This window comes from Melospiza georgiana, chromosome 1 (genome assembly GCF_028018845.1).
Source record: "Melospiza georgiana isolate bMelGeo1 chromosome 1, bMelGeo1.pri, whole genome shotgun sequence".
NCBI lineage: Eukaryota > Metazoa > Chordata > Aves > Passeriformes > Passerellidae > Melospiza > Melospiza georgiana.
The window spans coordinates 154,627,792-154,652,487 of NC_080430.1; the positions used below are offsets into that span (position 1 = coordinate 154,627,792).

General features: G+C 55.3%; 1 protein-coding gene across 2 annotated transcripts in view; it reads left to right on the plus strand.

The window, feature by feature from the left end:
- The first annotated feature begins 582 nt into the window (after positions 1 to 582).
- Positions 583 to 24,696, plus strand: part of NRBP2 (nuclear receptor binding protein 2) — a 40,440-nt gene continuing 16,326 nt past the window's right edge. For both annotated transcript variants that reach the window (XR_009115356.1, XM_058037066.1), the window contains exon 1: positions 583 to 862. Coding sequence is in view for 1 of the 2 variants with exons in the window: in XM_058037066.1 (XP_057893049.1) it covers positions 746 to 862 (117 nt within the window). In the remaining variant the exon portion in view is untranslated. The remainder of the gene's footprint in view (positions 863 to 24,696) is intronic.

Below are 24,696 nucleotides of genomic sequence, written 5' to 3' on the forward strand. Positions count from 1 at the left end.
GGGCAGCGCCGGGGGGAGCCCGGGCAAGGCAGCCCCAGGGGCACGGGACGGGAACGGGGCTGCGAGGGGGAAACGGGAACGGGGCTCCGAGATGGGGAACGGGAGTCCGAGGGTGGGACGGGAAAGGGAACGGGGCTCCGACGGGGGGGGACGGGAACGGGGTCCGAGGGGGGAACGGGAACGGGGTCCGAGGGTAGGATGGGAACGGGAACGGGTCTCCGAGGGTGGGGACGAGCCCCGGGCCCCGGAAGGGGGCAACCGGCGGCTGCTGGCGGGGCAGGACACGGACACGAACCGGACGGCCCCGGGGCGGGTCGAGCCCGGTGCGGGGCGCGGGGACTATCGGGGGTGCGGGAGCCCCTCCGGGGATGCCGGAGCCGCTGCCGGGGGTGCCGGCGGTGCGGGAGCTGCTGCCAGCGGTGCGGGAGCCCCTCCCGGCGGGGCGGGGCGTGCGCGGCCGCACGTCCGGAGCGGGGCGGGACGAGCCCGGGCCGGCCCCGCACGGCACCGGCGGAGCGCGGCGGGGCTCGGGGCGCTGCGGTGCCGCTCGGCTCGGCTCCGGTTCGCCCCCGGTTCGCCCCCTTCGGCTTGGTTCCGTTCGGTTCGCTTCGGCGCGCATCAGCTCGGCTCGAGGTGGTTCAGAGTGGATCGGTTCGGGTCGGATTGGATCGGATCTAAGCGGATCGGGTCGGACTAGAGCCCAGCACAGCCCGGCACAGCCCGCAGGGCGCGGATCGCGGCGGGGATGGCCGTGCCCGAGCCGGACGCGCGGCTGGCGCAGGAGAAGGAGGAGGAGAGCGAGGAGGAGAGCGAGGTGCTGGAGGAGAGTCCCTGCGGCCGCTGGCAGAAGCGCCGCGAGCAGGTGGGACCGCGGAACGCCGGGCGGGGGGAGGCCGGGGAGGGGACGGGGGTGCCGGGGATGGGGATGGGGCCACCGGGCTGTGCGGGGCACGGCGAGGGCCGCGGCCGGAGGGCGATGCGGGGAGCGAGTCCCCGGGGACAGCCGGAGGAGCGGGGAGCCGAGCTCGGTCATGCCCGACTCGGGCTGTGCCGGTGAGGAAAGCCGAGCTCGCCATGCCACAGCGATTCGTGTCTCGGTATGAGGAGCCGAGCCCGCCGTGTCTCGGTGTGGAAAGCGGAGCCCGCCGTGTCTGGGTGCGGGCTGTACCGGTTTTGGAAGCCGATCCCGCCGTGTCTCGGTGTGTTGGAAGCCGAGCCCGCCGTGCGGGTTGTGCCGGTGCGGGGAGCCGATCTCACGGTGCCCAGATGTGCAGGGACCCGATCTCACGGTGCCCAGATGTGCAGGGAGCCGATCTCACGGTGCCCAGGGAGCCGATCTCGCCGTGCCTGCCGTGGGGAGCCGATCCCCCCGTGCCCTGGTGCGGGCTGCAAGGGCTCGCGTTTCACCGTGCCCCGCTCTGGGGTGTCTGGGGCAGGAGTCGGGCTCACCGTGTCCCGGTACCGGAGGCCGAGCTGGGCTCGCCGTGTCCCGGTGCCGGGTTCCGGATGCCGGGCTCGCTGTGTGAGGCCCCGGAGCTGGGCTCGCCGTGCCCGGTGTGGAGAGCCCCGGGTCAGTCCAGGCCCGTCCCGCGGCCCCGGTTCCGGTGGGACCGGCCGTGCTGGGCAGCCGGTGACCGCCCTGCGGGGCCGCTGGAGGCTACCGGAGGGTTCTGCTGGTGTGGGTCCCGGAGCTGTGCCCGGTGCCAGCCCCGCAGGTGGCAGCACGGTGACCCCGGAGCTCCTGCGGGAGCGGGGACGAGCCGGTCACCGGTGCTGGGTCGGGGCTGCCCTCAGAGCCCACCCCGGGGCTGGAGAGCGCCGTTCCTCCTCTCCAGAGAGCGGCTCAGCTCATCTTCCTGTGCCAGGCTGCAGGACCAGGAGTGACTCCCAAAAATGGGGCTGGAGCCACCCTGTGCCTGTCGGGGCCCCCAAAACAGGGAGCAGAGCCGGAGGTGAATCCTGGCCCCAGGCAGGGGCTGGATGATGGGCACGGGGCTGGGGGACAGACACGGGGCTAGGGGACAGACGCTGGGCTGAGAGATGGACACGGGGCTGGGGGACAGACACTCTGCTGGGGGACAGACAGACCACAGGCACTGCCGGAGCCCGGAGGGGAAAGGCCCATCCAAGGCCGAACCCTTTATCTGCCCCTTAACTCCCCTGTCCCCGAGGCCAGACCTTTTATCTGCCCGTTATCTCCCCTGTCTCCAAGGCCGGACCCTGTATCTGCCCCTTATCACCCCTGTCCCCAGGGCCAAACCCTTTATCTGCCCCTTATCTCTCCTGCCCCGGGTAAGGACCCGGCCTCAGCGCTCAGCCCAGGGCTGCATCTCCCGGCCTGAATTCCCAGGCTGGGCTTTGCTGAGCTACTGATCCCTGCTCCTGGCTGATATCTCCACTCCTCCTGGCTGATCCCTGGGGCTGATCCCTGATCCCTGGGGCTGATCCCTGCTCCTGATCCCTGCTCCTGACTGATCCCTGGGGCTGATCCATGGGGCTGATCCCTTGCTCCGGGGGCTGATCCCTTGCTCCGGGGGCTGATCCCTGCCCCTGGGGCTGATCCCTGCTCCTTGGGCTGATCCCTGCTCCTGATCCCTGCCCTGGGGCTGATCCCTGCTCCTGATCCCTGCTCCTGGGGCTGATCCCTGTTCCTGGGGCTGATCCCTGATCCCTGCTCCTGGGGCCGATCCCTGCCCCTGGGGCTGATTCCTGGGGCTGATCCCTGCCCCTGGGGCTGATCCATGCCCCTGGGGCTGATCCCCTGCCCCTGGGGCTGATCCCTGCTCCTGATCCCTGCTCCTGGGGCTGATCCCTGCTGCTGGGGCCGATCCCTGCTCCTGGCTGATCACTCCTGGTTGATAACTCCTCCTGGCTGATCAGCTGCTCTATCCCTCAGCACTGCCAGGCGCTTCCACACCCCCTTCCCCTGCTCCTGCTCCCTCCTCCTCTCTGTAAAACGCCTTCCCCACACCGAGGGCTTGACCCCGACCCTCGTGAAATGGAGAATATCGAGGAGCTGGAGAGAGTTCAGGGGCAGGAATGGAGCTGGGAAGGTCTGGAGGAGCTGGGCAGGGGCTCAGCCTGGAGCAAAGGAGGCTCAGGGGGGACCTTGTGGCTCTGCACAGCTCCTGCCAGGAGGGCACAGCCGGGGGGATTTGGGATCTGATCCCAGGAACAGGGACAGGAGGAGAGGGAACGGCCTCAGGCTGGGCCAGGGGAGGTTTAGCAGGGATATTGTGGAAATTCCTTCAGTCTGTTCTGGCCAAACAGCGATGGGTAAAGGTGAGGATTTCAATGCCAGTGGTGTTTATTGGTGAGGATTTCAATGCCATTGATGTTTATTGGTGAGGATTTCATTGTCAGTGGTGTTTATTGGTGAGGATTTCAATGCCTGTGGTGTTTTATCGTGAGGATTTCAATGCCATTGATATTTAATGGTGAGGATTTCAATGCCATTGAAGTTTCATGGTGAGGATTTCAATGCCAAACAGTGACATTTACTGGTGAGAATTTCACTGCAAGCCGTGTTTAATGGTGAGGATTTCAATGCCAAACAAACAGTGATGTTTCATGGTGAGGATTTCAGTGCCAAACAGACATGTTTATTGGTGAGGATTTCAATGTCAGTGGTGTTTAGTGGTGAGTATTTCATTGCCGGACAGTGACATTTATTGGTGAGGATTTCAATGTTAATGGTGAGGATTTCAATGCCAGTGGTGTTTCATGGTGAGAGTTTCAGTGCCAGGGATGTTTAATGGTGAGGATTTCAATGCCGAACAGCGATCTTTCATGGTGAGGATTTCAATAGCAGTGATGTTTTATGCTGAGAATTTCAGTACCAAAACAAATAGTGATATTTAATGGTGAAGATTTCAATGCCAAAGTGATATTTAATGGTGAGGATCTCAATGCCAAGCAAACATTTTGGCATTTATTGCTGAGGATTTCAATGCCAGTGATGTTTAATGGTGCGGGTTTCAATGCCAAACAGTGACATTTATTGGTGAGGATTTCAATGCCAGTGATGTTTAATGAGGATTTCAATGCCATACAACCAGTAGTGTTTAATGGTGAGGATTTCAATGCCAAACAGTGATGTTTCATGGTGATGTTTATTGAGGATTTCCATGCTGATTTATGCAGGACCTTTCTGGAGCGGCGCTGCCATGCCCAGACCTGGCCCAGGGGGGGTTCCTCCTCCTGTGCAGATGTGGGACAGGTGGGAACCCCCAGAGCCATCTCCACAAAGTGCTTTGGGTTCCGGTGCTCTCCATCCCCGGGGATTTTCCAGCTGGAGCAGGGAAGGGTGGGCTGGCCTTCCCTGGGCAGCACGGCTGCTCCAGGAGAGCTAGAGCAGCAGGAATGCTCCTGATTGCCGGCTGGAGGAAGTTTGTGCTGGTGTTTGTGCAGATACCCAGGTGTTTGTGCAGGTTCACGGATGTTTGTGCAGATGCCCAGGTGTTTGTTTGTGCAGGTTCCCAGGTGTTTGTGCAAATTCCCAGGTGTTTGATTGTGCAGATTCCCAGGTGTTTGTGTGATTCCCAGATGTTTGTGCAGGTTCCCATGTGTTTGTGCAGGTTCCCAGATGTTTGTGCAGGTTCCCAGATGTTTGTTTGTGCAGGTTCCCAGGTGTTTGTGCAGGTTCCCAGGTGTTTGTGCAGGTTCCCAGATGTTTGTTTGTGCAGATTCCCAGATCTTTCTTTGTGCAGATTCACAGATGCTTGTACAAATTCCCAGATTGTTTGATTGTGCAGGTTCACAGGTGTTTGTGCACATTTCCAGGTGTTTGTGCAGATTCCCAGGTGTTTGTGTGCAGGCTCCCAGGTGTTTGTGCAGGCTCCCAGATGTTTGTGACCTGCAGGAAGGAGTCGGACGCTGCAGATCCACCCTCGGCTCTGCTGGGCTTTGTCCCCACAGGGAGCTCCTGCTGGAGCCCCACTGCCATTATTTATTTCCCCAATCAGTTTCCGGGGGGGTCCAGCCCTGTGTGGGACCCTCAGAGCTGGGGTTTGGAGGGCAGGGCCATCGGGGTCCCGGTGGGCAGAGCTTGGGGTGGTGGTGGAGTGTCACAGACAACTTTTATGGAAAATCCTTTCCTTAGGGTTTTTTTCTCCTGAGAAGCTGAAAGGCCTCAGGAACAAAATGTAAACAATGATTATCTGCCGCTGTGGAATGCAACAGGTGCAGCTGGGATTGGTCTCATGTGGTTGTTTCTAATTAATGGCCAATCACAGTCAGCTGGCTCGGACTCTCTCTCTGAGCCACAAGCTTTTGTTATCATTCTTTAATATTCTATTCTTAGCTGGCCTTCTGATGAAACCTTTCCTTCTATTCTTTTAGTATAGTTTAATATAATATATACCATAAAATAATAAATCAGCCTTCTGAAACATGGAGTCAGATCCTCGTCCCTTTCCTCATCCTGGGACCCCTGTGAACACCCATGACAGGGGAGCAGCCCCGTGTCCCTGGCAGTGTCCCAGCCCTGCCCTGCCCCTGTCAGAGCTCTGCTGCTGGTTGGGAACTGCTGCTACCACACCATTTCCCACCTGGGAGCACCGGGGCTCCCTCAGCCTTGATCCATGACCTCTTTGCTTTTCCCGCTGTTATAAATGATCGAAATTTTCAAAAATTTAGCAAAGATTTATTAATTTGTCTGCGAGACTGAAGTTCGGTCTTGGAAACCACCACAGCAAAAGAGTCAGCGTCGAGCCCGGGGTCAGCACCGGGTGAACACGGACCTGACCCCGAGTGTCAGAGTGTCTCCAGTTCACAAATGCTGCTTCTTGCAGCGAGGTTTTATGCAGTTTATTCTGCCCGAGGCAGAGATGACCGAATGTTCTTTGTGTCTCTTCACATGCATCGTTGTTGATTTCCATGTGCAGAGCTGGACAAAGGTCCAGTCCAGATGTCTCGATGTTGTCAGTCGACACCGGAGAAGCCTTGTATTCACATGGATCAGGATGGCACCGTTGGTTATCTCGACAGATGTTATCATCAGGGCAATAATCCTTTCCAAAGTGGACCCGACAACTCGGTAAACCAACGATTATCGGCCTGGAAGCCGCTATTCTTACGTTAAAAATCCCGATGTTATCTCAACAAAGTCTGGGAACTGGATGTATATGAATAAGACACTGCTCCCGGCCAGGATGGTCAAAAGACATAGTTTGGATTTTACAATATTTTATACATTAATAGCATGAATTATCCCTACCATATCCTACAGCTGCTGGTTGGGAACTGCTGCTGGCACACCTGGGAGTACCGGGGCTCCCTCAGCCTTGCCTCCGTGACCTCCTTTGCTTTTCCCACCCACCCTGGAGATTATGAGCAGAAGGGAGAATAAACTTGGCTTTCTGCTTTTTCTGGGAGGTTTTGTGCCTCTGTTGGTGTGGGCAGGGCTGTGGTGAGCCTGGTTTATCAGTCTGGTTTATCCCTGCTGCTTTGGGGTCCCAAACCCCCAGTTTGCCCGGGAAAGGGGGCTGTGACCAGCAGGAGTTTGCTGCTCCCACCACATCTGTCTGTCTGTCTGTCTGTCCCGTTTCCTGGGCTCAGGCTGTGATTTCCACCCCCTCCCCATCCCCACCTGTCAGTTCTGCCCCTCTGGGGCTGCTCTGGACAGGTCTGGGCTCCTGCAGCCCTTCCCTGGGGTGGGAGTGCTCAGATGGGGCTCATGGATGGAAATTTAAAATTGTTCCTGTGATTTATTCCTCTGAGTCAGCCTGGAACTGGCCCCTGCTCGTGGTTCTGCTGCTGCTTCAGTGTGGGATTTGCTTTGGGATTTTAGGGTTAATTTCCAAGAATTTAGGGTTAATATCCAAGAATTCAGGATGATATCAAAAAATTTAGGGTTAATAGCAAAGAATTCAAGATGACATCTAAGAATTTGGGGTTAATATTCAAGAATTCAGGATGATATCTGAGAAATTAGGGTTAATATCAGAGAATTTAGATTATATCCGAAAATTTAGGTTTAATATCCAAGAATTCAGGATGATATAAAAAAATTTAGGGTAATAGGGTTAATAGGCTTGGGGTAGAGTGAGGGAAGGGATGGGGCACCCAGAGGGACCGGGATGGGATGGGCTTCTGATTTTCAGCACCAAATCCTGTGGGGTGCACATCTGGGGGGTTCAAGGGAAAAACTGAGCTCTGGGGAGATCCTGGAGCCCTTACAGGGCCTGAAGGGCCTCCAGGAGAGCTGGAGAGGGACTGGGGACAGGAGGGAGAGGGAGAGGACACAAGGAATGGCTCCCAGTGCCAGAGGGCAGGGCTGGATGGGAGATTGGGAACGAGGAATTGTTCCCTGGCAGGGTGGGGAGGGGCTGGGATGGGATTCCCAGAGCAGCTGAGGCTGCCCCTGGATCCCTGCAGGTTTTCCAGGCCAGGCTGGACACTGGGGTTTGGAGGAACCTGGACAGTGGGAGGTGTCCCTGGTCCCATGGAAGGTGTCCCTGGTCCCATGGAAGGTGTCCCTGGTCCCATGGAAGGTGTCCCTGGCCATGGAAGGTGTCCCTACCCATGGAGGGTGTCCCTGGCACTATGGAAGGTGTCCCTGGTCCCATGGAAGGTTTCCCTGGTCCCATAGAAGGTGACTGTGGCTGTCCCTGGTCCCATGGAAGGTGTCTCTGGCCATGGAAGGTGTCCCTGGTCCCATGGAAGGTGTCCCTGGCACTATGGTATTACAGCGTCCTGAGTGGGTCGCTGGAGGTGAGAGAGTGATGAGAATCTTGTTTCTTGATCAGAAGGCTGGATTTATTGATATATGATATATAATACATTATGACTATACTAAATAGAATAAAGAGAGAGAAGTTGCAGAGGCTTCCTAAGCTAAGAATAGAAAGAAAGAATCTATAACAAAGTTGTGTGCAGGGACTCTGTCCCCAGCTTGCTCCTGTGATTGGCCTTTAATTATAAACATGGGAACATGAGCCAATCAAGGTGCATCCCACTGCATTTCACAGCAGCTGATAACAATCATTTACATTCTCTTTCTGGGGGCCCTCAGCTTCCCAGAAAATGCAGAAATCTGAAAGAAAGGATTTCTGTGAAAAAATGTCTGCGACTCTATGGAAGGTGTCCCTGATCCCATGGAAGGTGTCCCTGGTCCCATGGAAGGTGTCCCTGCCCATGGAAGGTGTCCCTGGTCCATGGAAGTTGTCCCTGGTCCCATGGAAGTTGTCCCTGGTCCATGGAAGGTGTCCCTGGTCCATGGAAGGTTTCCCTGCCCATGGAAGGTGTCCCTGCCCATGGAACGTGTCCCTGCCATGTCACAGGGTGGCACTGGGGGTGTTGCAGACCCCTCCCCACCCAAACCATCCTGGGGCTCCCCAGCTCTGAGCTCTGACTCCTCCAGGAGGGTGAGAGGAGGGAAAAAGAGAAACCAGCAGCAGAAAACCCGGGGCAGAAACGCTGAGGCAGCGTTTAATGAACATAAAATGCTGTTAAAAACCAGCCAGAGGCAGGGGGGAGGTTCGGGGTGGGAAAAGGAAAACAAAGCATGGAAAAGCAGCGCTGGGAGGGAGGGAGGCAGGGCTGGAATCCCGGCAGTGCGGGGGTTCCCATTTTTAGGCATGGATGAGGTTGCACTTGGCAGCAGATCCCGGTTCCACGCTGGGGAAGGCTTTGGGAAGGCTCCAGCCCTGCAATTCCTGCCACGGGGTTATTTTTGAAAGCTGCTCTGCTGCCAGCTGTCCCCAGGGAGCCGTGAGGAGCTGTGAGGAGATGTGAGGAGCTATAAGGAGCCTTTCCAGCACAGGGGAATCAGCTGCAGGGCTTGGTTCCTTCCTCTGCTGCCATCCCTGCCTCCTCCTCCCATCCCTGGTTTCTGTTTACCCCGGGGGAACCTTGCAGGGCAAGTTTGGGGTGACCCTGCCCAGCTCAGCTCATCTCGCAGGGGAGCTGCCAAGAGTTTTGGGTTAATAGCCGAGAATGTAGGGGTGATATCTATAAATTTAGGGGCAATATCCATGAATTTAGGATGGTATCTAAGAATTTAGCGTTAATATCCAAGAATTTAGAATGGTATCTAAGAATTTAGGGGTAATATCCAAGAATTCATGTACATGAATTTAGGGTCAATATCCAAGAATTCAGGATGATATCCAAAAATTTAGGGTTAATATCCAAGAATTTAGGGTGATATTCAAGAATTTAGGCCTAATAGCCAATAATTTAGGGGTAGTATCCAAGAATTTTGGGTAATATCCAGGACTTTAGGGTTAATAGCCAAGAAGTTAGGATGATATCCATGAATTTAGAGTTAATAGCCAATAATTTAGGATGCTATCTAAGAATTTAGGGCTAATAGGGTTTAGGACTTTAGGGTTAATAGCCAAGACTTCAGGGTTGATATCCAAGAATTTCAGCTAATATTCAGGACTTTAGGGTTAATATCCAAGATTTTATGCTTAATAGCCATATCCAGAACTTTAGGGTTAGTAGCCAAGAATCTAGGGTTAATATCCAGGAGTTTAGGGTTAATAGCCAAGACTTTAGTGTTAATATCCAAGAATTTAGGACATCTAAGGGTTTAGGGCTAATATTCAAGAATTTGGGCTAATATCCAAGACTTTAGGGTTAATATCCAAGAATTATGGCTAATACCCAGGACTTTAGGGTTAATATCCAAGACTTTAGGGTTAATATTCAAGACTTTAGGACCGTGAAGGTTTCACCCTGGCTGTGCTCTGAACGGGGGTTCTGGGACACCCCAGCTGAGGGTGAACCAGAGGGAAATGGAATTCCAGAGCTCACCAGTGGAGAAATGTTACTGGGAGCAGAGAGTGCAGCTCTGTCCCCAGCACGGGTCTGGCACGGATCAAGCCCGGGCTGTGCCGGGTTTGGAACCCTTCCCATCACCTTCCGTGGGCGAAGGGGGGATGGATGGATGGATGGATGGATGGATGGATGGATGGATGGATGGATGGATGGATGGATGGATCCATGGATGATGGATGGATGGATTGATGGATGGATGGATTGATGGATGGATGGATTGATGGATGGATGGATGGATGACGGACGGATGGACGGACGGATGGATGGATGATGGATGATGGATGGACGGATGGATCCATGGATGGATGGATGGATGATGGATGAATGGATCCATGGATGATGGATGGATGGATGATGGATGGATGGATGGATGGATGGATGGACAGATGGATGGATCCATGGATGGATGATGGATGGATGACGGACGGACGGACGGACGGATGGATGGATGGATGGATGGATGGATGGATGGATGGATGGACGGACGGACGGAGCCCCAGGGCTGCTCTTGCCGTGCCGTGCTCTGCATTTCACCGAGCCTTTAATCCTTGGGGAGCTCTCCCGGGCCGAAACAATCCCGAGCCTTGTTCTGGCTGCTGGGGAGGGGCTGACGTCAGCCTGCCGAGAGGATTCAGAGCAGGAATTGTGGTTTTTTCATGCAGGAACACGCTCCTCAATCCCCGTCCGTGCTCTGAAAGGAGTGCCTGGCTGCAGCTCCTTAATCCTGTTCATTTTCTCCATGGGAATTCCAGGCTGCAGCTCCTCAATCCTGTACATATTCCAGGCTGCAACTCCTTTATCCCATCCCTGTTTTTCACAGGAATTCCAGGCTGCAACTCCTTTATCCCATCCCTGTTTTGTACAGCAATTCCAGGCTGCAGCTCCTTTATCCCATCCCTGTTTTTACAGGAATTCCAGGCTCCAGCTCCTTTATCCCATCCCTGTTTTTCACAGGGATTCCAGGCTGCAGCTCCTTTACCCCCAGCTCTCAGCCCGTCCCCTCTGTGCTCCCCCCTCCCACCGCGTTACAATTCCTGCCATTTTCCCTGGTTTTTTTCCCTTTCCTGCCTTTATCCGCGCTGGTTTTTGGCCCTTTCCCTCTCTTTCCCAGGGGGATGGGTTTGTTTTAGCTGCAGCCGGCTCCAGCCCCCTCCGTGCCCCTTCCTGCGTTTCCTGTGCTGTAACCCGAGCCCTCGGCTGTCCCGGGGGTTTGGTTCGTGTTCTGTGCCGGGCAGGGCTGTCCCGGGCTGGGTGAAGCTCCTGGAATGCGGCTCAGCTCTGCCCTGAGTGTTTGTCTGGGTTTGAACACACAGGTGTGTGCTGAGGAAGGCAGGAGCCTCCCCTGAAATGGAGAATGTAAAACCTCCCCCCCCCTGAATTGTTATAATTTTTAATTTTAGGGGCTCTTGGGCAAAAAATATGGGAACAGGAATAACAGTTCTTTAATAGGGAAGAAAACAAAAAGATAAACAATGCAGTACACTAGAACACCATTGACAGAGTCATGGTGGTGTTGACACCCTGTGGGTGAGGGTGTTGGTGGTAGTCCCATTGGAATTGTGGCTGCAGCCCTCCTGCAGTGGCAGGTGTAATGCTGTTGGATCGGGGATCCTGTAGAAATCCAATTGAAATTGTGGCTGCTGGAGTGTCAGGTGTGGTTCTGTTGGATCAGGGATCCCGTAGAAGTTCAATTGGAGATGTGGCTGCAGTTTTTTGGAGTGCCAGCTATGGTTCTGTTGGAGCAGGGATCCTATAGAAGTCCCATTGGAATTGTGGCTGCAGTTGTTTTGGAGTGTCAAATGTGGTTCTGCTGGGTCAGGGATCCTGTAAAAGTCCAATTGGAATTGTGGCTGCTGGAGTGTCAGGGGTGGTTCTGCTGGAGCAGAGATCCTATAGAAGTCCCATTGGAATTGTGTCTGCAGTTTTTTGGAGTGCCAGCTATGGTTCTGTTGGAGCAGGGATCCTGTAGAATTCCAATTGGAATTGTGGCCCAGCCCTCCTGCAGTGTCAGGGCTGGTTCTGTTGGACCAGGAATCCTGTAGAAAGGTGCAGTCTCTTCCTCTGAAGATCCAGTGGAAGAGGCAGCTGCTGTTCCTCTGGGAAATCCAGTGGAGAAGCCGTGCTGGTGTTCCAGAATCTCCACATTATATCCAGTTGGGAATGCTCGGCTCTCCCCTGGCCTCACATCTCCCAGTGGGATGCTGTAGCTCTTATCAGCCATGCAGGGACATTCAATGGCCTCTTATCAGAAAGTGTCTCCCAGGTTGTGGAGGAGATAAGGAAAACTGCCCACTGAACAGAAGAAAACTGCCATCCAGAGGGCAAATACAGTTTGCTTGGCAATCCAGGCTGCATGGCAAACCTGGCTGAGCTCCTGCGGGGTTGGCACTGCTCACTGAGGGGTTCTGAGGGGTTCCTGCCTCTCCTGGAGCTGCTCTGCTCAGGGCTCAGCTGCTCAGCAGGGCAGGAACATGGAAATCTGAGCGAGTTCCTCCCAGCTGGGCTGGCTCCTGCTGGCCCCTGCTCCTCCCTCAGAGCCTGCCAGGCTGGGATGCTCTGCCAGCAGGGATGTGTGTCCTGGAGCTCTCCCTGGGATGCTCTCCCAACAGGGATGTGTGTCCTGGAGCTCTGCAGGACTGCTCTCCCAGCAGGGATGTGTGTCCTGGAGCTCCCTGGGATGCTCTCCCAGCAGGGATGTGTGTCCTGGAGCTCCCTGGGATGCTCTCCCAGCAGGGATGTGTGTCCTGGAGCTCCCTGGGCTGCCCTTCCAGCAGGGATGTGTGTCCTGGAGCTCCCTGGGCTGCCCTTCCAGCAGGGATGTGTGTCCTGGAGCTCCCTGGGATGCTCTCCCAGCAGGGATGTGTGTCCTGGAGCTCCCTGGGATGCTCTCCCAGCAGGGATGTGTGTCCTGGAGCTCTGCAGGGCTGCCCTCCCAGCAGGGATGTGTGTCCTGGAGCTCTGCAGGGCTGCTCTCCCAGCAGGGATGTGTGTCCTGGAGCTCTCCCTGGGATGCTCTCCCAACAGGGATGTGTGTCCTGGAGCTCTGCAGGACTGCTCTCCCAGCAGGGATGTGTGTCCTGGAGCTCCCTGGGATGCTCTCCCAGCAGGGATGTGTGTCCTGGAGCTCTCCCTGGGATGCCCTTCCAGCAGGGATGTGTGTCCTGGAGCTCCCTGGGATGCCCTTCCAGCAGGGATGTGTGTCCAGGAGCTCTGCAGGATTCCCTGGGCTGCTCTTGTCCATGAGCCCAGGCCTGTGCCCCCTCCCAGGGCTGCCATGGGGTGACCCCAGGGTGGTGTCACCTCCCAGGGCAGTGCTGGCATGACCCCAGGCTCGTGTCACCTCCCCAGGCTGGGCTGAGGTGTCACCACGCTCATGTCTCCTCTGGGGCCAAGCAGGGCCAGGGGGTAAAGCAAACATCGCTGCCGGCTCCGGCTGCAGGCGAGGGCAGGGAGCCAGGAAATAAACGCCAGCCCTGCTGCTGACCCTGCTACTGCCCCTGCTGCTGCTGCCCCTGCTGCTGCTGCCCCTGCAGGAGCTGTCCTGGCATACACCAACCCTGCTGTCCCTGCTGCTGCTGCTGCTCCTTCTGCGGCTGCCCCTGCAGGAGCTGTCCTGGTGTGGGCAGGGAGCAGCAGGAAATGCCAACCCTGCTGCTGCTGCTGGCCCTGCAGGAGCTGTCCTGGCATACACCAACCCTGCTGTCCCTGCTGCTGCTGCTGCCCCTGCAGGAGTTGTGCTGGCACGGGCAGGGAGCAGCAGGAAATGCCAACCTTGCTGCTGCTGCTGCCCCTGCAGGAGCTGCCCTGGCTCTGCTCAGGCCAGTGGAAAAGTACTCGGGTGTCCCCTTGCTGGAGAACAGGGACGAGAACAGGGAGGGCAGTGTTTGCTGGGCAGCAGGGAAGGGCAGCCGTGGGCACACAGGGAAGCAGGGGCTGCCAACCCTCCCACGGGAAGCAGTGCTGGGTATGGGATGGGATTGGGGAAGAGATTCCTCCCTGTCAGGGTGGTGGGGTGTTGGAATGGGAGCAGTGCTCGATATGGGATGGGATTTTGGGATGGGATTTTTGAGAAGGAATTCCTCCCTGTCAAGGTGGTGAGATGTTGCAGTGGGAGCAGTGTTAGATACTGTGATGGAATTTGGGAAGGAATTCCTGCCTGTGAGAGTGGTGAGGTGTTGGAATGAGAGAAGGATGAGATTTTGGGAAGGAATTCCTCCCTGTCAGAGTGGTGGGGTGTTGGAATGGGAGCAGTGTTATATTTGGGATGGGATTTTGGGATGGCATTTGGGAAGGAATTCCTCCCCATGAGGGTGGTGAGGTGTTGCAGAGGGAGCAGTGCTATATTTGGGATGGGACTTTGGGAAGGAATTCCTCCCTGTCAGGGTGGTGAGATGTTGCAGTGGGAGCAGTGTTAGGTACTGTGATGGGATTTGGGAAGGAATTCCTGCCCATGAGGATGGTGAGGTGTTGCAATGGGAGCAGTGATACATATTGGGATGGATGGGATTTTGGGAAGGAATTCTTCCCTCTGAGTGGTGCAATGGGAGCAGTGCTGGATACGGGATGGGATTTTGGGATGGGATTTTGGGAAGGAATTTCTCCCCATGAGGATGGTGAGGTGTTGCAATGGGAGCAGTGATACATATTGGGATGGATGGGATTTTGGGAAGGAATTCTTCCCCATGAGGATGTTGGGGTGTTGCAATGGAATTCCCAGAGCAGCTGTGGCTGCCCCTAGATCCCTGGACGTGCCCAAGGCCATGCTGGATGGGGCTTGGGGTGACCTGGGCTGGTGGGAGATGTCCCTCACAGGACAGGGTGAAACGAGGTGACCTCTGAGGTCCCTTCCCACCCACAGCACCCCGGACCTTGATGGTTCTGTCACAGGGAGGGTCCCTGGAGAAGGGCTGGGTGCTGTGGGTGCCCCTCCTGCCCTGGTGGGGCAGCTCTGGCACTGCCCACCCCGCTGGGCTGTCCCTGACTCAGTTTCCCTGCCCTCTCTCCAGGCCTGGGCACAGCCACACATTGGGGCGTGATTTGTGGAAACAAACAAACAAACTCCACAACTTTTGTGCCGTTGTAAAGCTGGTATGTTTATTACCGCCCTGGACGCGTGTGGGAATCATATTTTAAAATGACATGCGTACTTCTGACAACTTCAGATTATTTTAAATCTCTCTCTCAAATACATATGTATGCAATTTCACAGTAGGTTCATACATATTCATTCTACTGATTTTGAGTGACACTTGCTGTGAATTCTTTATCAGAAAGAGCTCTTGAGTCAGGTTGCTTTGCTTTGGCTTCTTCTTTTCTTCCCCCTTATCTCTTGTCCTTCAGCTGAAGCAGTTTCTCTGAGCACAGGTTTTCTGTGAGACCAGGCAGTCAGACTAAACAGCAAGCTACAGATTTAACTCAAAATGTGCATTTCACCTAGATTAAAATAGATTTCTACTCTGGAAAAATTCTACTTTGCTTCAGGTGCTTCTCCTGGGTGACAGGGCAGCCCTGCTGCTCTCTGCCTCAGCTCTGCTGGTTCTCCATGGCCCAGGATGGAGGCTGAGGGGGCAGCAGTGCCTGAGGGGCACACGGTTGTGCCCCCCTGTACCCCCCTGTGCCCCCTGTGCCTGGCTGGGTTCGTGCTGAGCTCACGGCTTCGTGGCAGACAAGATCAAATGCTTCACTGGAATCCAAATATTTTCCGTCCACTGCCTTGCCCTCACCTGCTGGTTGTGTAACAGGATGGCAGGGACAGAACAGGTTTGTCTGGCACCACGGATCCCTTGGCACCGCCGCGGGGCTGAGCTGCGCCCAGCCCTGGGCACGGCTACTGCCAGTGAGGGATGGCATCTGTGCTGGCCTGGGGCTGCTGCCGCTGCTGCCGGTGCCCTCGCTGGGCACAGAGGGGTGCAGGTGCCACTCTGGGGTTGGATGGGGCCTGGAGCAGGAGCTGGAGCCTGGAGCTTTCTCCCAGTCTAAGACAGGGGTGCGACAGCCCCTTACCATGGGCACGGTGTTGGATGGAGCCCTTGGAGCAGGAGCTGGGAGCCTGGGACAGGATGTGTGACAGCCCCTCACCAGGCACGGTGTTGGATGGAGCCCTTGGAGCAGGAGCTGGGAGCCTGGGACAGGGGTGTGACAGCCCCTTCCCTTGGGCACAGTGTTGGATGGGCCCTGGAGCAGGATCTGGAGCCTGGAGCATGCTGTCACCTGGGACAGGGGTGTGACACTTCCCTCGGGCAGTGTCGTTGTCGAGGCAGTCACGACACAAAGTAGAGACTACAAGCAGTTTCAGTTGGCAACTCTTAATTATTGAACATGGCTGACTTTTTTACACTTTCTAATTGTTTATGCTTTTTCTGCTCTAACTATTGGCTACAATAAGTCAACATAATAGTATTGGTGAAAAGTTATAGTGACTTTAACTTTCTAAAACTACTTCATCTAGCTGCAAGGTTCTCTTTTCTTTCTTCTCTCGGTCTCTTTGGTTACAGCTTTGGAGAGAGCTATTTATCAGCTTCTTCTTACTTCTCGGCTTCTTCTCGCTCTTTTAGCTAACAGGCCCGCTGTTAGCCCCTTCTACAGGGCAGGGCACAGGGCGTTGGTGACCCCCCCATCTCCGGGGCCCGCGGGCTCTGCCCGTGCTGCCACTCCCCATCCCTGACCCTCGGGGACGTGCAGGACACAGCTCAGGTGTCCCTGGCCCTTGGGGACGTGCAGGACACAGCTCAGGTGTCCCTGGCCCTTGGGGACGTGCAGGACATGGCTCATGGCTCAGGTGACCCTTGGGGACGTGCAGGAACAGGCTCAGGTGTCCCTGACCCTCGGGGACATGCAGGACACGGCTCAGGTGTCCCTGAGCCTTGGGGACGTGCAAAACAGGTCTCAGGTGTCCCTGACCCTCGGGGACATGCAAGACACGGCTCAGGTGTCCCTGACCCTCGGGGACGTGTAGGACACAGCTCAGGTGTCCCTGAGCCTTGGGGACGTGCAGGAACAGGCTCAGGTGTCCCTGACCCTCGGGGACGTGCAGGACACGGCTCAGGTGTCCCTGAGCCTTGGGGACGTGCAAAACAGGTCTCAGGTGTCCCTGACCCTCGGGGACATGCAGGACGTGGCTCAGGTGTCCCTCACCCTTGGGGATGTGCAGGACAGGTCTCAGGTGTCCCTGACCCTTGGGGACGTGCAGGACACAGCTCAGGTGTCCCTGAGCCTTGGGGACGTGCAGGACACAACTCAGGTGTCCCTGACCCTTGGGGACATGCAGGACAGGTCTCAGGTGTCCCTGACCCTTGGGGACGTGCAGGACACAGCTCAGGTGTCCCTGACCCTTGGGGACGTGCAGGACACAGCTCAGGTGTCCCTGACCCTTGGGGACATGCAGGACAGGTCTCAGGTGTCCCTGACCCTTGGGGACGTGCAGGACGTTGCTTAGGTGTCCCTGCCTGGGGCCTCAGCACTCCCAGCTCGGTGTTTTTGCTTTCCCATGTTTTCTGAAGCGGTTTCTGTGTTGCAACAGCCGTGCCTGCCCTGCCTGGGGCCACAGACGGGGACAGCCTCAGTCAGGGCAGGGGATGCAGGGTTTGGGGGACAAGGGTGGCCCAGGGTACATGAGATTTAGGGGCACAGTTGGCCCAGGGCCAGCAGCCTCTGTGGGGGCTCCCCCTGTCCCTGCTGCCTGTGGGGTGTCCCTGTGTCCCACCAGGAGCCAGACACAGTCCAGGGTGTCCCACCAGGAGCAGGACACACTCCCAGGTGTCCCCCTGTCCCACCAGGAGCAGAACACAGTCCCGGGTGTTCCCCTGTCCCACCAGGAGCGGGAGACACTCCCGGGTGTCCCTGTGTCCCACCAGGAGTTGGACACACTCCCGGGTGTCTCCATGTCCCACCGGGAGCGGGACACACTCCTGGTGTCCCCGTGTCCTGGGACAGCAGGGTGGACATGGGGCTGGCATTTCCTGCGCAGGGTTTTTCCAGGCACGCCACGTTCACCCTTTGGCCCCGTGCTCCCCCAAATCCCAAATGCCGTGGGGGTACAAAGGGCTGGGACAATCGCTGCACACCGTGAGGGGAGAACCATGGAGTGGTTTAGGTGGGAAGGGACCTCGCAGGGAAGGGACCCCAGGTGGGAAGGGACCCCGCCATGGGGGCAAAACCTCCTCTCCTCGTTGTTCCTGGCCCCATCCCCTGGCTGCTGCCCCAGGCCCGGAGCTCCAGCCCCAAGCCCGTTCCCGGGCCTGGCTCAGCCCCATCCCCCGGCTGCTCCCCCAGCCCCGGAGCTCCAGTCCTGAGCCGTTCCCGGGCCTGGCTCAGCCCCATCCCCCGGCCCCAGAGCTCCATCCCTGAGCCTGTTCCCGGGCCTGGCTCAGCCCCATCCCCATCCCCCAGCTGCTCCCCCGGCCCCAGAGCTCCATCCCTGAGCCCGTTCCCGGGCCTGGCTCAGCGCTCGCTGACGAGAAAGGCTCAGGAGGGAGCGATTGCTTGGAAGCTGCAACCCGATCTTTGCTGAACCGGGGCTGAACCGGCCCTGCCCCGTCCCCAGCGGCCGCTCCGGGCACCGGCGGAGCGCTCCCGGAACGGCGCTGAGCAGCGCACGGAGCTGCTGGGAGTGGGATAAACCACGGGGGATAAACCATGGGGATGAACCACTGGGGATCAACCACAGGGATAAACCACGGGGGATGTACCACAGGGATAAACCATGGGGATAAACTGTGGTGGATAAGCCACGGGGGTTAAACCCCAGGGGATAAACCACAGGGATAAACCACGGGGATAAACCATGGGGGATAAAGCACGGGGATGAACCACAGGGATAAACCACGGGGATAAACCACGGGGATGAACCATGGGAGATAAACCACGGGGATAAACCACGGGGAATAGACCACAGGGAATGAACCATGGGGATAAACCAGGGGGATAAACCATGGGGATAAACCATTGGGGATAAACCATGGGGAATGAACCATGAGGAATGAACCACAGGGGATAAACCATGGGGGATAAACCACTGGAGATAGACCACGGGGATAAACCATGGAGATAAAGCACTGGGGATTGATCACAGGGATAAATCACAGGGAATACACCACAATGATAAGTCATGGGGATAAACCGTGGCAGATAAACCATGGGGGATGAACCACAGGGAATAAACCATGGGGATAAGCCATGGGGGATGAACCACAGGGGATAAACCACAGGGGATGAACCATGGGGAATAAACCCTAGGGATAAACCACAGGGAATAAACCACAGGGCATAAACCCTGGAGACCTGCGTCGCCGCCTTTCGTCAGGCTGTGTGGAAAATGCCACGCTTGTTTATTTATTTATGGAGGCCGGGCCAGAGCTCAGAGCGGGAGCAGCTGGTGATGATCACCAGCTCTGTTCTCACTCGGCACAAGGCGGAGCACGTTCGTGTCTGCACGCAGCCGGGAAGGGTCCGGCCTGACACGTTCCAGAGCTTCCTGGATCCCGGCAGGTCCTGGCACTGGTCCCACTGCTGGGGCTCATCCCACTCAGGGAGTTCATCCTACTGAGATCCCAGATCCTGGCAGATCCTGGCACTGATCCCACTGCTGGGACTCATCCCACTGCTGGGACTCATCCCACTGCTGGGGCTCATCCGCTGCTCAGGTTTGGGGCTCACCCCCTTGCTGGGGCTTGTCCAACTGCTGGGGTTCATCTTATTCCTGGGATTCATCCCACTCCTGGAGCTCATCCCATTCCTGGGGATTATCCCATTCCTGGAGCTCATCCCACTGCTTGGGTTGAGATCCCGGCAGATGCCGGCACTGGTCCCACTGCTCAGGTTGAGATCCTGGATCCCGGCAGATCCCAGCATTGATCCCGCTCCTGGGGCTGAGATCCTGGATCCCAGCAGATCCTGGCACTGGTCCCACTGCTTGAGCTGAGATCCCAGATCCCAGCAGATCCCCTGCCCCAGTCCTGAGCGCCAGGATGCCCCTCGGGCCCGGAAAGAGCTTTTTTGGAGCTGGGAGGGACCAGGACCAGCTAGGCTTTAAGGTCCCCCCAATCCAAAACTGTGATTCCAAGACAATTCTGCGGTTCCCACTCTGGCTGTGCGCTGGGATCACTGGGGTCACTGGAGTTACTGGGAGCACTGGGATCTCTGGGGTCATTGGGATCACTGGAATCGCTGGGATCACTGGGGTCACTGGAGTTACTGGAAGCACTGGAGTCCCTGGGAGCACTGGGATCACTGGGAAGGCTGTGCCCGGGTCTCTCCCGTCCCTGCCGGGCTCTGAGCGGAGCCTGTGCCGGGCGGGAGGTGGAACAGAGGTGGAGGAGGAACAGAGGTGCTTTGTGTGGCTGCAACATGAACCGTGAACTGCCTGGGCGTGCCCTGCTAACGAGCCGGGAGTGCTGGGCGCCACGGCTGCCCCGAGCCCCGCGGGGCCCAGCCCTGGCTGCAGGATCAGCCCCGAACCCGGGCAGTAGATGAACCCCAAACCCAGGCAGTGGGATGAACCCCAAACCTGGCCGGTGGATGAACCCCAAACCCTGCCAGTGGGATGAACCCCAAACCTGGCCGGTGGCATGAACCCCCGCAGTGGGGCCAGCCCTGGCTGCAGGACCAGCCCTGAACCCAGGCAGTGGGATGAACCCCAGCAGTGGCATGAACGCCAAACTCAGCCAGTGGGATGAACCCCAAACATGGCCAGTGGATGAACCCCAAACCTGGCCAGTGGATGAACCCCAAACCCGGCCAGTGGGATGAGCCCCAAAGCTGGCCAGTGGATGAACCTCAAACCTGGCCAGTGGGATGAACCCTAAACCTGGCCAATGGAATGAACCCCAGTGGCAGAAGGAGCCCCCTGGCACTGGAATCAGTCCTAGGGTGCACAGACCCCCCCCTGGAGTGCCCCCAGCCCCACAGGAAGGGCAGGAGTGGGTGGGGGCTGCAGTCCCAATCCCACTGGGATGCTTTGGGGTCGCTGGGATGCTTTGAGGGCACCTCTGCTTCTACCATGAGCCTGTTGTGGGCTGGTGTTTGAGCCAGGTGCCTCGGGGGTTTTACCTGGACTGGAGATGGGTCCTGGTGGCTGTGGCTGGTCTGGGGAGCAGAAGGGTCCATGCAGGAGGTCACCTGTGGAGGTGACACCTGTGAAAGTGACACCTGAGGAAGTGACACCTGCAGAGGTGACACCTGCGGAGTTCACACCTGCAGAGGTCACACTTTCAGAGGTCACACCTGCGGAGGTCACACCTGCAGAGGTGACACCTATGGAGGTCACCCCTGAGGAGGTCACACCTGCAGAGCTGCCCCTGGGGTGGGGATCTGTGGCCCCTGAATATGGGAAGCTCCTGGACAGGTGCTGGGGCTCCTCAGGACGCTCACAGGTGATGTGGTGGCTTTGCTTTGCCCACGCCTGATTTTCTATGGCTTTCCTCACACCTGAATTTCTCTGCTTTCCCCACCCCTGATTTTCTCTGATTTGCCCAGCCCTGATGTTCCCTGGGCAGTGCAGGTGTGGGTAGCTCTGGGACAGGTGTGCAGGGCTGGGGACAGGACTGTCACAGTCCCTGCCACACCCCTGAGGAGTCGCAGGGCCAGCTCAGCACCAGCTCCAGGTTATTTCCTCTTTTTTAATACATTTGCTTCCTTTGACTTGCTGAGATTTTTTCATGGCACACTGACTGCCCTCAGGGCGCTGTTATCTTTTTATACTAAAAACCATATGTATTTTATTAACAATAATTTTCTAATACGTTTACTTATGTTAGACAGTCTGTCTCTACACTAAAGCAATCCAAAAATGCCACCATCACAGCAGGAGATGGAGGCTAAGAAGAAGGAGAAAGACAGAACATGCTTAGATTCCTTTAAGAAGTTTTTTGAACTTTTTCTAAAATCTTTTAAAATTCTACTTTTTCTCCCTGTGATAAATTCACTAATGTTCTGCTTGAACCCTCGTGGCTTGTAAATCCTCACACAAAGTTGGTAATTGTTTCCATGGGTTAAAATCGAAGGCCCAGGTAGTTTTGACTGGGTGCCAAGGTCTCTGAGCCCCCTGCCAGGGTCTCAGGGCAGTCAGAGGAATTTCCTGGGTTCCAACTCTTCAGAGGAAATTCCTGAGTTCTGACACTGAGTTCCTGACACTTCTGCTGCTGCCTCCTGGCCCACAGCACTGGCTGGAGATCGGCTCAAGCTCCAGTTCCCAGCCAGAGCCTCTCCAGGGACCTTCACCCCAAAAAGGCTGCATTTCTAAATCAGTGACTGTGGCAGGGAGTGCTGTAAGAGCATGGGGACCCTGTTGTTCCTGGGCAGGAATCAGGTTCAGGCTGGCTCATTGATTATTTTTGTGTATTTATTTGTGCATTTGCTGTGGGAGGTGTTGGTGTCAGTGACTGTGGGAGCACTCAGTGCTCTGTCAGTGACACACAGGTGATTGCAATGAGCTCTGGTCACGGTGCATGCCCCAAAGCAGGGGATTCTGCCTGTTCATTTATCATTTTTTATGTATTTATTTGTTTATTTATTTGTGCATTTGCTGTGGGAAGTGTTGGTGTCAGTGACTGTGGGAGCACTCAGTGCTCTGTCGGTGACACGGAGGTGATTGCAATGAGCTGTGCTCATCGTGCACCTCCCAGAGCAGAGGGTTCCTGTTCCTGCCGGTTCATTTATTGGTTTTTGTGTATTTATTTGTGCATTTGCTTTGGGAAGTGATTGTGGGAGCACTCAGTGCTCTGCCAGTGACACAGAGGTGATCGCAGGGAGCTCCTGTTCCTGCTGGTTCATTTATAATTTTTTGTGTATTTATTTGTGTATTTATTTGTGCATTTGCTGTGCACAGAGGTGACTGCAGTGAGCTCTGCTCACACTTGACCTCCCATACCAGGGGGCTCCTGCTGTTCATTTATTATTTTTGATGTAATTATTTGTGTATTTATTTGTGGATTTGCTGTGGGAGGTGTTGGTGTCAGTGACTGTGGGAGCACTCAGTGCTCTGCCAGTGCCATGGAGGTGATTGCAGAGGGTTCCTGCAGGTTCATTTATTAATTTTTATGTATTTATTTATGTGTTTATTTGTGCATTTGCTGTGGGAAGTCTCGGCGTCAGTGGTTTTAGGAGCACTCACAGTGACACAGAGGTGACTGCAGTGAGCTCTGCTCACAGTGCACCTCCCAAACCAGGGGGTTCTGCAAGTCCATTTATTATTTTTTTATATTTATTTATGTATTTATTTGTGCATTTGCTATGGGAAGTGTGGATGTCAGTGATTGTGGGAGCACTCAGTGCTCTGCCAGTGACACAGAGGTGATTGCAATGAGCTCTGCTCACAGTTCACCTAACAGAGTGGGGGTTCCTGCAGGTTCATTTATTATTTTTTGTGCATTTATTTACATATTTATTTATTATTTGTGCATTTGCTGTGGGAAGTGTTGGTGTCAGTGACTGTGGAAACACAGTGACACAGAGGTGATTGCAGTGAGCTCTGCTCACAGTGCACCTCCCAGAGCAGGGGCTCCTGTTCCTGCTGGTTCATTTATTATTTTTTATGTATTTATTTATGTTTTTATGTATTTATTTGTGCATTTGCTGTGGGAGGTGTCGGTGTCAGTGACTGTGGGAGCACTCACAGTGACACAGAGGTGACTGCAGTGAGCTCTGCTCACAGTGCACCTCCTGCTGGTTCATTTATTATTTTTTGTGTATTTATTTGTGCATTTGCTGTGGGAGGTGTCAGTGTCAGTGACTGTGAGAGAACTCGTAGTGACACAGAGGTGACTGCAATGAGCTCTGCTCATAGTGCACCTCCCAGAGCAGGGTGTTCCTGCCAGTCCATTTATAATTTTTAATGTATTTTCTTTATTTATTTATTTATAATTTTATTTATTTGTTTGTTTGTTTGTTTGTTTTATTTTATTTGAGCATTTGCTGTGGGAAGTGTCTGTGTCAGTGATTGTGGGAGCAGTCAGTGACACAGAGGTGACTGCAATGAGCTCTGCTCACAGTGCACCTCCTACTGGTTCATTTATTATTTTTTGTGTATTTATTAGTGTTTTTATGTATTTGTGCATTTGCTGTGCAGGGCGGTGACTGCAATGAGCTCAGACCTCCAAAACCAGGGGGTTCCTGTTCCTGCCAGTCCATTTATCACTTTTAATGTATTTGTTTATGTATTTATTTGTGCATTTGCTGTGCACAGAGGTGACTGCAGTGAGCTCTGCTCACAGTGCACCTCCCAAACCAGGGGGTTCCTGCTGGATCATTTATTATTTTTGATGTAATTATTTGTGCATTTATTTGTGCGTTCACTGTCAGTGACTGTGGGAGCTCTCAGTGCTGTGCCAGTGCCATGGAGGTGACTGCAGGGGGGTCCTGCTGGTCCATTTAGTATTTTTTGTGTCTTTATTTATGTTTTTATGTATTTATTTGTGCATTTGCTGCGGGAAGTGTCGTTGTCAGTGACTGTGGGAGCGCTCAGTGCTCTGTCAGTGACACAGAGGTGATTGCAGAAATTTGGTATTTTTGGGGCCTGTTCCTGATCAGGCCGTTCCTGAACAGAAATTTGGTATTTTTGGGGCCTGTTCTCCTGATCAGAAATTTGGTATTTTTGGGGTCTGTCCCTGACCAGGGCATGCCTGAACAGAAATTTGGTATTTTTGGGGTCTGTTCCTGATCAGAAATTTGGTATTTTTGGGGTCTGTCCCTGACCAGGGCATGCCTGAACAGAAATTTGGTATTTTTGGGGTCTGTTCCTGATCAGGCCATTCCCAGCCCCAAGAGAATGGAAGTTTGGTATTTTTGGGGCCTGTTCTGGATCAGGTCATTCCTGAACAGAAGTTTGGCATTTTTGGGGTCTGTTCCTGATCAGGCCGTTCCTGAAAAGTTTGGTATTTTTGGGGTCTGTTCCTGATCAGGCCGTTCCTGAACAGA